The 16,432-nt window shown below is 40.3% G+C and overlaps 1 protein-coding gene across 4 annotated transcripts in view; it reads left to right on the top strand.

The window, feature by feature from the left end:
- The window catches only part of FASTKD2 (FAST kinase domains 2), a 45,810-nt gene extending 41,347 nt beyond the window's left edge, over window positions 1-4,463 (top strand). For all 4 annotated transcript variants that reach the window (XM_056533619.1, XM_056533620.1, XM_056533622.1 and 1 more), the window contains exons 11-12: window positions 981-1,095; window positions 2,330-4,463. In XM_056533619.1, the coding sequence (XP_056389594.1) occupies window positions 981-1,095; window positions 2,330-2,458 (244 nt within the window). In that variant the 3' untranslated portion in view covers window positions 2,459-4,463. The remainder of the gene's footprint in view (window positions 1-980; window positions 1,096-2,329) is intronic.
- Window positions 4,464-16,432: the final 11,969 nt, after the last annotated feature.

A 16,432-nucleotide genomic window follows, 5' to 3' on the forward strand; every position in this document is an offset into this window, starting at 1 on the left:
ATTGTCCACACTAATGACTGTCTGACAGGACCACTTTGCACAGATTTTCAATAATCTGAAATTCTGCCAAAAATCACATCTTAGAGTATTATAAAATGCTGTATTTGTAATGAAATGATGCAATTGGAGGAATGAAGGTAAATTATCCCCTGAATGATGGGGGCAGCAGTGCGCATACACAGCCAGTTCTCAGTTCATTCTCAGTGGTGATTTTTAACATTGCTCAGTGCACAGCAATGTTCAGAAGCCTCAAAGAGAATGAATGGCACTTCAGCTGCTCCTTTTATATTTAAGGGAGATATGTCATACTAAAATACTGGGGTTCCCCCGCAATCTCCTGTACAGAGCCCCTGCTCTCCCTGGGTGCCTGAAGTGGGGTGCTGCCACGCTCCCTCCATATATCTCTATGGGGGATACGTTTTTTAGTATGAGACTTCTCCTTTAAACTTCACAGCTGTGGTAGGAAGCAATAGTGTCTCTATATACAATTGAGGGTAAGGACAAAAGACAAAAAAAACACACATACGCCTAGTGCATTATGTTAAGGTATCAATTGGATTAGAAAAGGTGGTAATTATTGTGCTCACCTACAGCACAATAAATATGTGCATATCACCCCGATGAAAGGGGTACAGATGAATGGAGGTATCCGGGGGGTGCTATGAAGCCGTAGGGAAGTGTAATCCGGTGCAAGGCTATCCACCGTGCATACAGTCGGATAAGTGGAAAAACCCTCTTTAGGCGCTGCTTCTCCCGATGGATACACTCGAGTCAAATCTAAAGGTCTAAATAAAAATCATCTTTTAATCGACTATCTGACTTGAGTGTATTCATCGGGAAAAGCAGCGCCTAAAGAGGGTTTTTCCACTTATCCGACTGTATATACAATTGAGACTGATTCAGTACCAGACTCACTATGGAGTAGAATTTGCATACAAATTAATTCACAGATGTCTGTATTTATTTTTTTTTACTTGTAGAATTGCTGTATTATGCTGCACAGCGAATGCTTTTACTTTGGGGAGTCTTCACCCAGTTGGAAAGATGGCTTTAAAACTGAGGCATCTAAAACTTCTTGGTTTCACCGTTGTGGTGGTGAGTGTTTTAAAATTGAAAAAGAGGACCTCCCCATATTTGAGTAGATTTATGGAGAAAAATCAACAGGGATGACTTTTTAGAAGACGGTATTTCTTTGCTCTACTACATAAAGGGGTACTCCAGTGGGAAAAAAATCTAATCAAGTGGTGCCAGAAAAACATACAGATTTGTATGTAAAAAATGTTAAGCCTTTCAGTACTTCTCAGCTGCTGTATGCTCCAGAGAAGGTTGTGTAGTTATTTTAAGTCTGACCACAGGGCTCTCTGCTGTCTGGAACTAACCAGAGCAGGAGCAAACCTCTGTATATTCTTTCACCATTTAATTTGAAAAAATTCCTTTGGAGTACACCCTTAAAGTGTATCTTTTATTTACAAAAACGTATGTAGTGTAGATAATAACATTATATGTATATTTGTAATATTTATTGGTTAACAAAAGTGTATATTTTTTTGAGTGTAAAAATTGTGTCTTGTCCCTGAACCTATTGCTTGTGTTTATCTGTGCAGAGAAAAAATTACAGGCAGTATGGGCGGGACAAACAAGGCTCTGGCTTGTCAATCAGCCTGCTGTGTGAGCCGGAGCGTGTGACAGAGCATGCGTAATTGTCCGAACTATTAAATCATTACATTCCTAATCCCTCATGTTCAATGGTGGAAATTCAAAACAATTTATGATTTTTGGTCACATCACATCCCAGAAAAAAATGTAGTAAAAAGTTATCAAAAAGTCAGAACTACTAGAAAAAACTACATCTCATGGCATACAAAATGAACCCTTACACAGCTCCGAAGGGGGAAAATGGCTTCAGAAGGTGGCAATGGACAATTTATTTATTTTTTATTGTTTTTAAAGTAATTTATTTTATAATTTTTTAAAATAATCATAAAACAAACCATAAATTAACCAAGTTTGGCATCATTAGAATTGTATTGACCCATACAATAAAATTAGCATGTCAGTTTTATTGTATTATATACTTTAGAAAAAATATTGGCCCGCAAATATTTTTTTTCCTGGCTTTTTAATACATTATATGAACAATGTTTTCCAGTAAAAAGTACAACTTGTCCCACAAAAAATAAGACTTTTAACATGTCAGTGTAAAAAAGTTATGGATCTTAGAAGCTGAGGAGGAAGAAACCTAAGCCACAAATACAAATTTGGGATTTGGGATGGGGTTAACTGTAAACAGTCAAGTTTTAACATCCACTGTCTAACTTGTCTCTTCAAGGTTCCTGTAAACCAGTTTATAATGTTGACTGAAGCTGAGAAAGAGGCGTTTCTGGGAGAAAATATTTATAATGATACTTCCAGCAGTCAAACTTCAGTGGAGGCAAATGAAGCAGACTACACGTTATGAGACACAGGTGGTCTTCTGACATGGATTCTATGAAGAAATAATAAATTATAATTCAGTTTAATGGAACTTCTTGGATTTATTATGGCTCATCAAAAACATTTGTGCTGCTTGTGTAGTTTTTATATAATTATGCAACATTAAAGTTAAAGGGGTTATCCAGGATTAGAAAAACATAGTTGCTGTCTTTCAGAAACAGTGCCACTCTTGTCCTTAGTTTGCCTGTGGTATTGCAGCTTAGTTCCATTATAGTGAATGGAGCAGAGATGTAATAGCACACACAAACTGAGGACAGGTTTGAAGCTCATTTTTTCAAGAAACCAACTATGTTTTTCTAATCCTGGTTAACCCCTTTAATGATGTCTCCCATTTTAGCAGTGTTTCTTTATAATGTGTTATCTCATTCTGATGACTAAAATGTGCTGATGATTGGAATCCCTTCCTGTGTACAGAAACAGGGACAAGTCAGAAGATACCAGAACAAGCAGGTTGCCTTGCATTTTCTTTTGTGGTTGATTAATGGATCTTCAGGACTGTAAAGAACACCTTATTAGAGTACACTATTCTTTCCTTCACAAAAAAAGGAAGTAGAGCGGAATCAGGCAACTATAGGCTAGTACACCTGACATCAATAGTGGAAAATTTAATGGAAACTATACTAAATGATAGGATTGAGGAACATCTAAAATCCCATGGATTGCAAGATAAGAACAAACATGGATTTTCTTGAGGGAGATCAGGTCAGACTAATCTTAATTTTTTTGATTGGATGACTAAAATAATAGATGGCGGAGATGCAGTAGACCTCACTTATCTAGATTTTAGTAAGGCTTTTGACACTGTCCCTTATAGAAAACTTATCAACAACAGTCATTGAGCTTGACTCCCACATTGTTGAATGGATTAGGCAGTGGCTGAGTGACAGAAAACAGAGGGTTGTAGTCAATGGAGAATATTCAGAGCAAGGTCTTGTTACCAGTGGGGTACCCCAGGGATCTTTACTGGGACCAATTCTGTTTAAAGGGGTTCTCCGGTGCTTACACATCTTTTCCCCTATCCAAAGGATAGGGTATAAGATGCCTGATCGCAGGAGTCCGCCGCTGTGGACCCCCGGGATCATGCACGCGGCACCCTGTTTGTAATCGGTCCCCGGAGCGTGTTCGCTCTGGGACTGATTACAGGTGACCTGTCCTGTAGGACTCCCGCGATCAGGCATCTTATCCACTATCCTTTGAATAGGGGATAAGATGTGTAAGCACCGGAGAACCCCTTTAAAGCTAGGCAGACAATGTCATAGAGCAGCAGGAAATGCTAGCAGAATTCTTGGATGTATAGGGAGAGGTATAAGCAGGAGAAAGAGAGAGTGCTCATGCCACTGTACAGAACACTGGTGAGACCTCATTTGGAGTACTATGCGCAGTACTTGAGGCTGTATCTCCAAAAGGATATAGATACTCTAGAGAGAGTTCAGAGAAGAGCTACTAAACTAGAACATTGATTGCAGGATAAAACTTGCAGGAAAGGTTAAAGGACCTTAACATGTATAGCTTGGAAGAAAGAAGAGACAGGGGATATGATAGAGACTTTTAAATGCATTAAGGGAATCAAAGGAGAAGAGCATATTTAAAAGATGTGGGGAATAGCCTTCCTAAAGAAGCGGCCGCTGCAAATACTGTGAATGAGTTTAAGGCATGCATGGGATAGGCATAAGACTATCCTACATATATTATCCCCTTAAGGACGCAGCTAATTTTCACCTTAAGGACGCAGCCCTTTTTTGCAAATCTGACTTCTGTCAGTTTAAGCATTAATAACTCTTAGATGCTATTACTTTTCATTCTGATTCCGAGATTGTTTTTTCTTGACATATTCTACTATATGTTAGTGGTAAATTTTCGTCGATACTTGCATCATTTATTGGTGAAAAATGCGAAATTTTTTCAGTTTTTTAACTTTGAAACTCTTTACTTATAAGGAAAATGGACATCCCAAATAAATGATATATTGATTCACATATATATTGATTCACATTATGTTGGCATCATGAAGTTGACATGTTTTTACTTTTGGAAGACATTAGAGGGCTTCAAAGTTCAGCAGCAATTTTTCACAAAATTTTCAAAATCGGAATTTTTCAGGAACCAGTTCAGTTTTGAAGTGGATTTAAGGGGCCTTTATATTAGAAATACCCCATAAATTACCCCAATATAAAAAAAAACTGCACCCCTCAAAGTATTCAAAATGATATTCAGTAAGTGTTTCACAGGAATAGCAGCAAAGTGAAGGAGAAAATTCAAAATCTTCATTTTTTACACTCGCATGTTCTTGTAGAAATCACCCTAAAATTTGTAACCCAATTTCTCTCGAGTAAGGAAATATACATATGAGGTATGTCAAGTGCTCTGTGGGTGCACTAGAGGGCTCAGAAGGGAAGGATTGACAATGGGTTTTTGGAAAGTGAGTTTTTCTGAAATGGTTTTTGGGGGCGCATGTCACATTTAGAAAGCCCCTATGGTGCTAGAATAGCAAAAAAAAATCCCAAAAATTTCCCAAATTTTTTTTTAGGGAAACTAAACCCTTCAAGGAACGTAACAAAGGGGTACAGTGAGCCTTAACACCCACACACACCCCATAATTTGTAACCCCATCTCTTCTGAGTAGGGAAATACCCCATGTGTGGACATCAAGTGCACTGTGGGTGCACTACAATGCTCAGAAAAGGAGGAGTCACATTTGACATTTTGGAAAGCAAATTTTGCTGAAATGCTTTTGGGGGGGGGCATGTCACATTTAGGAAGCCCCTATGGTGCCAGAACAGCAAAAAAATAAACACATGGCACACTATTTTGGAAACTACACCCCTCAAGGAACGTAACAAGCGGTACAGTGAGCCTTAACACCCCACAGGTTTTTGACGACTTTTCGTTAAAGTCGGATGTGTAAATGAAATTTTTTTTTCACTAAAATGCTGGTTTTCCCCCAAATTTTACATGTTTACAAGGAGTAATAGGAGAAAATCCCCCCCCCCCTATTTGTGACCCCATTTCTTCTGAGTATGGAAATACCCCGTGTGTGGATGTCAAGTGCTCTGCTGGCGCACTGCAATGCACAGAAGAGGATTTGGTTGGAATAGATTTGGAGAGATTTGGTTGGAATAGAAGTCTGGGGCCTTGTGCATTTACAAAGTACACCGTGGTGCCAGAACAGTGGACCCCCCACATGTGACCCCATTTTGAAAACTACACCCCTCACAAAATTTAATAAGGGGTGCAGTGAGCATTTACACTCCACTGGCGTTTGACAGATCTTTGGAACAGTGGGCTGTGCAAATGAAAAATAAAAATTTTCATTTTCACGGACCACTGTTCCAATAATCTTTCAGACACCTGTGGGCGTAAATGCTCACTGCACCCCTTATTACATTCCGTGAGGGGTGTAGTTTCCAAAATGGGCTCACATGTCGGGGGGTCCATTATTCTGGCACTATGGGGGCTTTGTAAACACACGTGGCCTTCAATTCCGGACAAATTTTCTCTTCAAAAGCCCAATGGCACTCCTTCTCTTCTGAGCATTGTAGTTTGCCTGCAGAGCACTTTACATTCACATATGGGGTATGTTCTTACTCAGAAGAAATGGGGTTAAAAATTAAAAAAATAGGGTAACCACCAGCATTTTAGTAAAAAAAAAATATATGTTTTTTATTTTCCCATCTAACTTTAACAAAATTTGTCAAACACCTGTGGGTTGTTAAGGCTCACTATACCCCTTGTTACGTTCCGTGAGGGGTGTAGTTTCTAAAATGGGGTCACATGTGGGTATTTATATTTTTTGCGTTTATGTCAGAGTCGCTGTAAAATCAGCCACCCCTGTGCAAATCACCAATTTTGGCCTCAAATGTACACAGTATATTCTCACTTGTTGTGCCTAATTTAGTCCTCAAATGAGCATGGCGCTCTCTCACTTCGGAGCCTTGTTGTGCGCCCGCAGAGCATTTTACACCCACATATGGGGTATTCATAGGAGCAATTGCATTACAAATATTGGGGTATTTTTTACCTATTAACTCATGTGAAAATAAAAAGTATTGGGCAACACCAGCATCTTAGTGTAAAAATGTTTATTTTTTTTTACACTAACAGGCTGGTGTAGACCCTGACTTTTCCTTTTCATAAGGGGTAAAAGGAGAAAAAGCCCCCCAAAATTTGTAAAGCAATTGCTCCTGAGTACAGAAATACCCCATATGTGGCCCTAAACTGTTTCCTTGAAATACGACAGGGCTCCGAAGTGAGAGAGCGCCATGCTCATTTGAGGACTAAATTAGGGATTGCATAGGGGTGGACATAGGGGTATTCTACACCAGTGATTCCCAAACAGGGTGCCTCCAGCTGTTGCTAAACTCCCAGCATGCCTGGACAGTCAGTGGAGGCTCCGTTTTGGAAACACTGCCGTGCGATATGTTTTTTAGTTTTATTTTGAGGGGGGGGGGACAGTGTAAGGGGGTGTATATGTAGTGTTTTACCCTTTATTATGTGTTAGTGTAGTGTTTTTAGGGTACATTCACACAGGCGCAGGTTTACGGTGAGTTTCCCGCTAGGAGTTTGCGCTGCGGCGGAAAATTTGCCGCAGCTCAAACTTGAAGCAGGAAACTCACTGTAAACCTGCCCGTGTGAATGTACCCTGTACATTCACATATGGGGGGATAGCCTCCAGCTGTTGCAAAACTACAACTGCCAGCATGCAGACCGTGCATGCTGGGAGTTGTAGTTTTGCAACAGATGGAGACACACTTGTTGGAAAACCTTCAGTTAGGTTCTGTTACCTAACTCAATATTTTTCAACCAGTGTGCCTCCAGCTGTTGCAAAACTACAACTCCCATGTACTGATCGCCGAAGAGCATGCTGGGAGATGTAGTTATGCAACTACTGGAGGTACGCAACTATAACTCCTAGCATGCCGAGACAGCTGTTTGCTGTTTGGGCATGCTGGGAGTTGTAGTTTTGCAAGATCTGAAGGGCCACAGTTTAGAGACCACTGCACAGCGATCTCCAAACTGTACCCCTCTAAATCTTGCAAAAATACAAATCCCAGCATGCCCAAACGGCTGTCTGGGCATGCTGGGAGTTGTAGTTTTGCAACATCTGAAGGGCTACATTTTAGAGACCACTGTGTAGTCTTCACCAGGAAGCCGTATGTTATCGCCGCCCGCTGCTGCCGATCACAGGTAAAGAACCTCCACCGCTGTCTGTCACGCTACTGTTCCCCCGTTCTGCCCGAATAACAGTCGATGGGCAGAACAGGGGAACCGAAATTTAACCCCTCCTCCCCCGATATGCTATTGGTCAGTCTTCTGGGGGGGGGCGGTCTCAGGACCCCCCTGGGCATATGCATGGGATGCCTGCTGATAGATAGCAGTCCTTCTATTCCGCTCTGGTCCCTGACCTGCTAGTGGCGGGGACTGGAATTCCCACTGCCGTACCCATACGCCCTACGTCCTTTAGGACTCAGGATGCAGGGCGTATGCATATGCCCTGCGTCCTGAAGAGGTTATAGGAACAGGGAGTATTCATATTATTAAAAGTAATGGGCAGACTAGATAGACCAAATGGTTCTAATCTGCTGACACATTCTATATTTCTTTACAGCAGGATAAATAAATTGGATTATCTACTTATCTACTATATTATCAGCCCTCTGTACGCCGTTCTTTAGTACTAAGCATCCCCTTTTCCCCCACTCACATAACTGTAAAAGACAGTGCAGCATTTTGTCGCCTCCAGGGAGCTTGTCTATGCAACTCCTATTTAGGTCAAGTTTGTGTGAGATTGCATAGAGAGCCTTTTGCTGTAGCAAGTAAAACTTACTTTGACTATTCTTGTACATCAAGCTACTGTTAAAGGGAATGTGTCATCATAAATGACCTATTGTACCTACAGTATTGACATACACAGTCATGGCCATAAATGTTGTCACCCCTGAAATTTTTCAAGAAAATTAAGTATTTCTCACAGAAAAGGATTGCAGTAACACATGTTTTGCTATACACATGTTTATTCCCTTTATGAATATTGGAACTAAACCAAAAAAAAGAGGAAAAAAAGCAAATTGGACATAATGTCACACCAAACTCCAAAAATGGTCTGGACAAAATGATTGGCATTCTTTCAAAATTGTGGATAAATAAGATTGTTTCAAGCATGTGATGCTCCTTTAAACTCAGCTGGGGCAAGTAACAGGTGTGGGCAAAATAAAAATCACACCTGAAAGTAGATAAAAAGGAGAGAAGTTCACTTTGTCTTTGCATTGTCTGTCTGTGTGTGCCACACTAAGCATGGACAACAGAAAGAGGAGAAGAGAACTGTCTGAGGACTTGAGAACCAAAAAAAAGTCCATCTCCAGAGATCTGGATTTGCCTTTGTCCACAGTGCGCAACATTATCAAGAAGTTTGTAACCATGGCACTTTAGCTAATCTCCCTGGGCATGGACGGAAGAGAAAAATTGATGAACGGTGTCAACGCAAGAGAGTCCGGATGGTGGATAAGCAGCCCCAAACAAGTTCCAAAGATATTCAAGCTGTCCTGCAGGCTCAGGGAGCATTAGTGTCAGCGCAAACTATCGGTCGACATTTAAATTAAATGAAACGCTATGACAGGAGGACCCCACTGCTGACACAAAAAAGCAAGACTACTTTTTTCCAAAATGAACTTGAGTAAGCCAAGAGCCTTCTGGGAAAACATCTTGTGGACAGATGAGACCAAGATAGAGCTTTTTGGTAAAGCACATCATTCTACTGTTTACCGAAAAAACTGAATGAGGCCCTCAAAGAAAAGAACACAGTACCTACAGTGAAATATGGTGGAGGTTCAATGCTGTTTTGGGGTTGTTTTGCTGCCTCTGGCACTGGGTGCCTTGAATGTGTGCAAGGCATCATGAAATCTGAGGATTACCAACGGATTTTGGGTCACACTGTACAACCCAGTGTCAGAAAGCTGGGTTTGCGTCCGAGATCTTATGTCTGCCAGCAGGACAATGACCCCAAACATACGTCAATAAGCACCCAGAAATAGATGGCAACAAAGTGCTGGAGAGTTCTGAAGTGGCCAGCAATGAGTCCAGATTTAAATCCCATTGAACACCTGTGGAGAGATCTTAAAATTGCTGTTGAAAAAAAAGGTGCCTTTCCAATAAGAGAGACCTGGAGCAGTTTGCAAAGGAAGAGTGGTCCAGCATTCCGGCTGAGAGGTGTAAGATGCTTTTTGATGGTTATAGAAAGCGACTGACTTGTTTTTTTTTAAAGGGTGTACAACCAAATATTAAGTTAAGGGTGCCAATAATTTTGTCCAGCCCATTTTTGGAGTTTGGTGTGACATGTCAAATTTGCTTTTTTTCCTCCCTTTTTTGGTTTAGTTCTAATACACACAAAGGGAATAAACGTGTATAGCAAAACATGTGCTACTGCAATCCTTTTCTGTGAGAAATACTTAATTTCTTGAAAATTTTCAGGTGTGCCAACATTTACGGCCATAACTGTATATAAAGAATTGTTGGTGATGTTTATTCTTATTTTCCAATTTACTATTTTAAAAATAATACTGAAACCGTGCAGTTTTCATCCTAGTCACCAGGATAATCATAAGCTGGGACTATTTGAACTGTACAGCTCACTTTTTAGCACCGTCCTTCCTACCATCACAGACAGGAGTACAGTGAAAGGTGACACCGGTCACCGGTCATAAGTTTCCATCCCCTTTTAGCCACATTCACTAAAACTCAGTTTTCCCAATCGTTGACATTTAAAGAGTACCTGTCACCAAACTAAACTTTTAATGTATTGTCCCTTATGTAATTATAAGACACTTAACGATTTACTTGCTATTAAAATTCTCAATCATTAAATGTTTTTAACCCCTTAAGGACTCAGCCCATTTGGTCCTTAAAGACGCAGAAAATTTAATTTAAACGTTTTCGTTTTTTCCTCCTCGCCTTCAAAAAATCATAACTCTTTTATATTTTCATCCACAGACTAGTATGAGGGCTTTTTTTTTTTGCGTGACCAGTTGTCCGTTGTAATGCCATCACTCACTTTACCATAAAATGTATGGCGCAACCGAAAAAATACTATTTGTGTGGTGAAATTAAAAAGAAAACCGCAATTTTGCAAATTTTGGAAGGTTTTGTTTTCACACCGTACAATTTATGGTAAAAATGACATTTATTCTTTGGGTCAATACGATAAAAATGATACCCATGATAACCTACTTTTCTATTATTGTTGCGCTTAAAAAAAATCGCTAACTTTTTAACCAAATTAGTACATTTAAAATCCCCCTATTTTGAAGACCTATAACTTTTTCATTTTTCCGTATAAGCAGCGGTGATATGAGGGCTAATTTTTTGCACCATCATCTGTACTTTTTATAGATACCATATTTGCTTATATAGGACTTTTAATCCATTTTTTATTAATTTTTTGGGGAATAAAATGTTATAAAAAAGCATCCATTTTGGACTTTTTTATTTATTTTTACATTTACGCATGCGTCTCTAGTTTCGGAAACCTCCGGGTTTCAGGGACTGGGGACGTGACGTAGGCTTTCACGCCCCCTCCCATAGACATGAATGGAGGGGGCGTGGAGTGAGGTCACGTCCCCAGTCCCGGAAACCTGGAGGTTTCCGAAACTGGAGATTCAGTTTAAAAAGGGGTCAAAAGGTGACCCCGGGAATTATAGACCTGTTAGTTTAACCTCCATTGTATGTAAATTGTTTGAGGGTTTTCGAAGAGATGCTATTTTGGATTATTTTTATAAAAATAAATGTATGACCCCATATCAGCATGGCTTTATGACAAATCTGTCCTGTCAAACTAACCTGATCAGCTTTTATGAGGAGGTGAGCTCCAGACTGGACCAGGTGGAATCGCTGGATGTCGTATATCTGGATTTTTCCAAAGCATTTGATATGGTGCCACATAAAAGGTCGGTACATAAAATGAGAAGGATTGGGCTGGGGGAGAATGTGTGTAAGTGGGTAAGTAACTGGCTCAGTCATAGGAAACAGGGTGGTTATTAATGGTACTTATTCTGATTGGGTGACTGTTACTAATGGGGTACCACAGGGGTCAGTCTTGGGTCCTGTTCTATTTAATATATTCATTAATGTCCTTGTAGAGGGGTTGAAATAGTAAAGTAGCAATCTTTGCAGATGATACTAAACTCTGTAAAGCGGTAAATACTATAGAGGACAAATGGTTACAAATGGATCTGGATAGGTTGGAAGTTTGGGCTGGGAAGTGGCAGATGAGGTTCAACACTGATAAATGTAAGGTAATGCACATGGGGAGGAAAAATCCGGGCTGGGATTATGTATTAAATGGGAGCACACTTGGGACGACTGACGTGGAAAAGGACTTGGGAGTCTTAGTTAATAGTAAATTTAGCTGTAGAGACCAGTGTCAGACAGCTGCTGCCAAGGCAAATAAAATCATGCGGTGCATCAATAGGGGCATAGATGCCCACGACAAGGAAATAATTCTACCACTGTACAAATCACTAGTCAGACCACACATGGAATACTGTGTACAGTACTGGGCACCAGTGTACAAGAAAGATATAGTGGAGCTGGAGAGGGTTCAAAGATGAGCAACCAGGGTAATACGGGGAATGGGAGGACTACAGTACCCAGAAAGATTATCAGAATTAGGGTTATTTAGTTTAGAAAAAAGAAGGCTTAGGGGCGACCTAATAACTATGTATAAATATATCAGGGGGCAGAACAGAGATCTCTCCCATGATCTATTTATACCCAGGACTATATCTATAACAAGGGGGCATCCTCTACGTTTAGAGGAAAGAAGGTTTCTGCACCAGGACAGATGGGGGTTCTTTACTGTAAGAGCAGTGAGACTGGAATTCTCTGCCAGAGGAGGTGGTCATGGTGAACTCTGTAAAATAGTTCAAAAAGGGGCTGGATGCAATTTTGGAGAATAATAACATCACCAGTTATGTATACTAGATTTATAGGGACAGAATGTTGATCCAGGGATTTATTCTGATGCCATATTTGGAGTCAGGAAGGAATTTTTACCTCTAGTATGATGGTTTTTTGCCTTCCTCTGGATCAACTCCACTCAGTATGGACCTATTAGGGGTATAGGTTTAACTTGATGGACTTTGGTCTTTTTTCAGCCTTATGAACTATGTTACTAAAAACTACTGTGATTTCAGTTACAGTGATATTAATTACACTTTTTTTTTTCATCTCACATTTTCAAAGGTCTCTTGTGCTGCTTTGAAAATATGTGAGAGTTCATTTTCATGGCACTTCAGGTTTTTTTCGCACCCAAAACTGCCAGATTTGGTGCCAAATTTCTTTAGTTTCCGCCATTTTTCATTTGCCGCCAAATTTCCAAGTTTGGTGCCAAATTTTACATCACGGAAAATTCTGGTGGAAGCGTCTCATGTAATATTTCATGATTACTAGCGATAACTGTATAAATGAAACATTTCTAGGGCTTAAATGTAAGTTGAGGTGCAGTGACCATGAAAAAAAAAAAAGAAAAATTATTTTTTTAATAACATTTTCCAATAATAATAACTTATTTTTCAATAATTGATTAAATTATCTTTCCCCAAAAAAAACTAAAGGAAAAAAAATACAACCATTTCCGTGATTTCTACACTAGCAAAAAGCTGGTGTAAAATTTTTGATGGAAAATGGACTCTCACCCCTTTGAAAATATCATGTAAAGCATGAAATTTACGTAGCCACGCCCACTTTTGCAAAACTAGTGTCACTAGTGTAAACCTTGGATAATTCTCATGTAAAACACTATTAATATCTCAAGTAAGCTTTTTCGCACCAAAGTTATGGCGCAAAACGCAACATTTTTTATGTGAAGAGTTTTGAATATGACCCCCTGATTGGCCCTGATTTACTAAGTTTACTAAGTTTTCTTTGTGGGTTCTAATTCCCTACAAGTATTTTTCCATGGTATTCACTAAGGTTTCCCTACATTTTGCACTTTTCCCAAAATTTTGCTTTTTCTACACCTGCTCTGAGCTGTGGGGTTTTCCTCAGTTCAAATCCACCACATTTTCTGTGGAAACTTTAGTAGGGGTTTTCACAGAACATGGACTGGCTTAAGCAGGGGGACATGTCTGGCACTGCATGATTTGAGTCCCTAGCGGCGTAGTGTGTTACTGATGGTAGCCTTTATTACTTTGGTCCCAGCTCCCTGCAGGTCATTCACTGGGTCCCCCCGTGTGGTTATGGGATTTTTGCTTACCGTTCATGTGATCATTTTGACACCACGGGGTGAGATCTTGTGTGGAGCTCTAGATCAAGGGAGATTATCAGTGGTCTTGTATGTCTTCCATTTTCTAATAATTGCTCCCACAATTGATTTCTTCACACCAAGCTGCTTGCCTATTTGCAGATTCAGTCTTCCCAGCCTGGTGCAGGTCTACAATTTTGTTTCTGGTGTTCTTGGACAGCTCTTTTGACCTTGGCCATAGTGGAGTTTGGAGTGTGACTGATATTGTGAACAGGTGTATTTTATACTGATAACAAGTTCAACAAACAGGTGCCATCAATACAGGTAATGAGTGGAGGACAGAGGAGATTCTTAAAGAAGTTGTTACTGGTCTGTGAGAGCCAGAAATCTTGCTTGTATGTAGGTGCTTATTTTCCACCATAATTTGCAAATAAATTCTTTAAAAATCAGACAATGGGATTTTATGAATTTCTCCTGCAGTTCCCCCATACATCAGCAGCCTGGAGCTATGTTTGCTCCGTGGCTGATGACGGGCAATACAGGGGACGGGGTATCACCCGTCCCATAGACTTGCATTGAGGGGGCGGGGCAGGGCGTGACGTCACAATACCCCGACCTCTGTATCGTCCGTCATCAGCCATGGAACAAACATAGCTGTACGGGGGAACAGCAGGAGAGATCGCGGGGGTCCCCAGCGGCGGGGTCCCCAGCGGCGGGATCCCCGTGATCAGACCTCTTATCTCATGCGTATCTATGGTTCTGCCAATCTTTGGATTTTAAGTTCTGGACTTCTAGACTGACAACCAAGACATGATCAGTAAAGCTTCACCTATCACACTCTTCAAGCGATGTACAGTAAATGATCCTCCCCCTTTCTTCACATTAAGTGAATAATGAGCACTGCCCTGCTCTACTAATGCTGGTCACACAGCAAAGGACAGGGCAATTCCAGCATTGTGACATCCAGCTGTGAGTGACTAGTTTAAGAGAGGAAATATAGATTCTGTGCAGGCATGTAACACAAGTTAGGGCTATATTAGTACTACACCAAAATATAGAACTAAAACCAAGATTATACTCTATAATGATTACAAATGTAGTTCTGTAGAACACAGGGCTAGGAGTTCTGCAGAGGCATAGAACAAGCCCATGATATGTATACACAGAGACTGCTGTAGGTTTAGACTTTTAATATTTAAAATGAACAATGTTTCTTTGAACAACTATGGACTATATCCACACTGGCATCATTCCCTCTCCTTATAAAGGAATCCATGACACTGATGAAATCAAGTGATCAATAACAGATTTTACTGATTTTAGTGAGGTTCATCATGGTTTATGCAAGTTTGACAGCTACACTACTCTTGACCAAAACATCAATAGAGCACCATTGGGAAGCTCTGAACAACATAGTATTCAGAATATTAATTCCACTGAAGTTATCAGCAAACACTCTTAGTGGTTCCTCACCACAGTTTCCAAAGTTCTAGGCAGCACTCCGTCAACATGAAACAAGGCAATTCCAGCACGGATCAAATGTAGGGCAGTAGCTCCGTTTATTGTGCCTTAAAAGTCATGGACACAGATGGTGTAAACAAGGTCGAACATTTTGGGTGTTGCCATCCTTAGTCATACTAAGAATATTCATCATATTAGATGTATAAAAGATGTAGTTCACCTAGGAATTTTCAGACTTGTTCTAGGTGAACACCACATTTTGATGAAATGTATCCTTTTTTAACAGGGGAAAATGAGTGTACTGCAAAAAAGGATGCAACTGTAAGCCAACTACCCTGATCTACTATAATACTAAAGGTAATCTGTCAGCTTCAATTCACGTTCCAAACTGTTGACACTGTTGAGATGCATGGTTCTTTTCATATATTTGTCCAGTCAGTAATAGAGGTGTCTCGGCACCACCAACCAGAAACAGCAATATGGTATGATCTCCCATGGCATCAACAGAGTTCAATCGGGGTGCTCACGCTGAACATGCAGGTAAACTGTCTATATCTAGAAATAGAAAGCACGGAAGCCTGACGAAAAGCTGGTAGTGTGATAATGGACCGTCGCCCGTCTCTCTCTGCCCCTCTTGTTCTCCCTCTCTGCTCCCCTGCTGCCAAAAGTGATGTGATTAATAAAAGCTGCATTTGATACAAGAGAAGTCTGGGTGAGTGCTCCGTGCTTTCTATTTCTACATATTTGCATTTCATATATTTGTGCTTCCATAACATAGAAAAATGTTTGCTGGTGCCTGATGTCAAGCGTTCCCTGAAGTACTCAGGACTGAAACTCATCCCCCAGCCCTGTTTCTACTTTATTGACAGCTGGAAGCCAAGTCCTGTTTTAATTTGGAAACATGTCTTGCCATCCAGCTGACTGGCAATCATGGAGGAAGGGGGAGCAAGGAAGCATTTCCACTCACAGCACTTCATTCTGTTTGCGCTAGTGAATAACAGCCATTTTCTTTGTTATGGAAGCACAGATCAGTATATAAAAGGTACCATGTGTCTTTCTGCCCTTACAGCTGTCTACCAGTAACAGTAGTTTGTTACTACGGCACCTTTCAAAGGATCGTATATGTTAGACAGCAAGTGAACAGTTAGTTCATGAATTAATGTGTTAGGGTAAGTTCACATAAGTGTTGTGCTTCATCCTATTTGGCGACCGTTCAGTCAATTATTTGTATTTTTTATTTTTTGT

The sequence above is a fragment of the Hyla sarda genome, chromosome 8 (assembly GCF_029499605.1).
Source record: "Hyla sarda isolate aHylSar1 chromosome 8, aHylSar1.hap1, whole genome shotgun sequence".
NCBI classification, from domain to species: Eukaryota; Metazoa; Chordata; class Amphibia; order Anura; family Hylidae; genus Hyla; species Hyla sarda.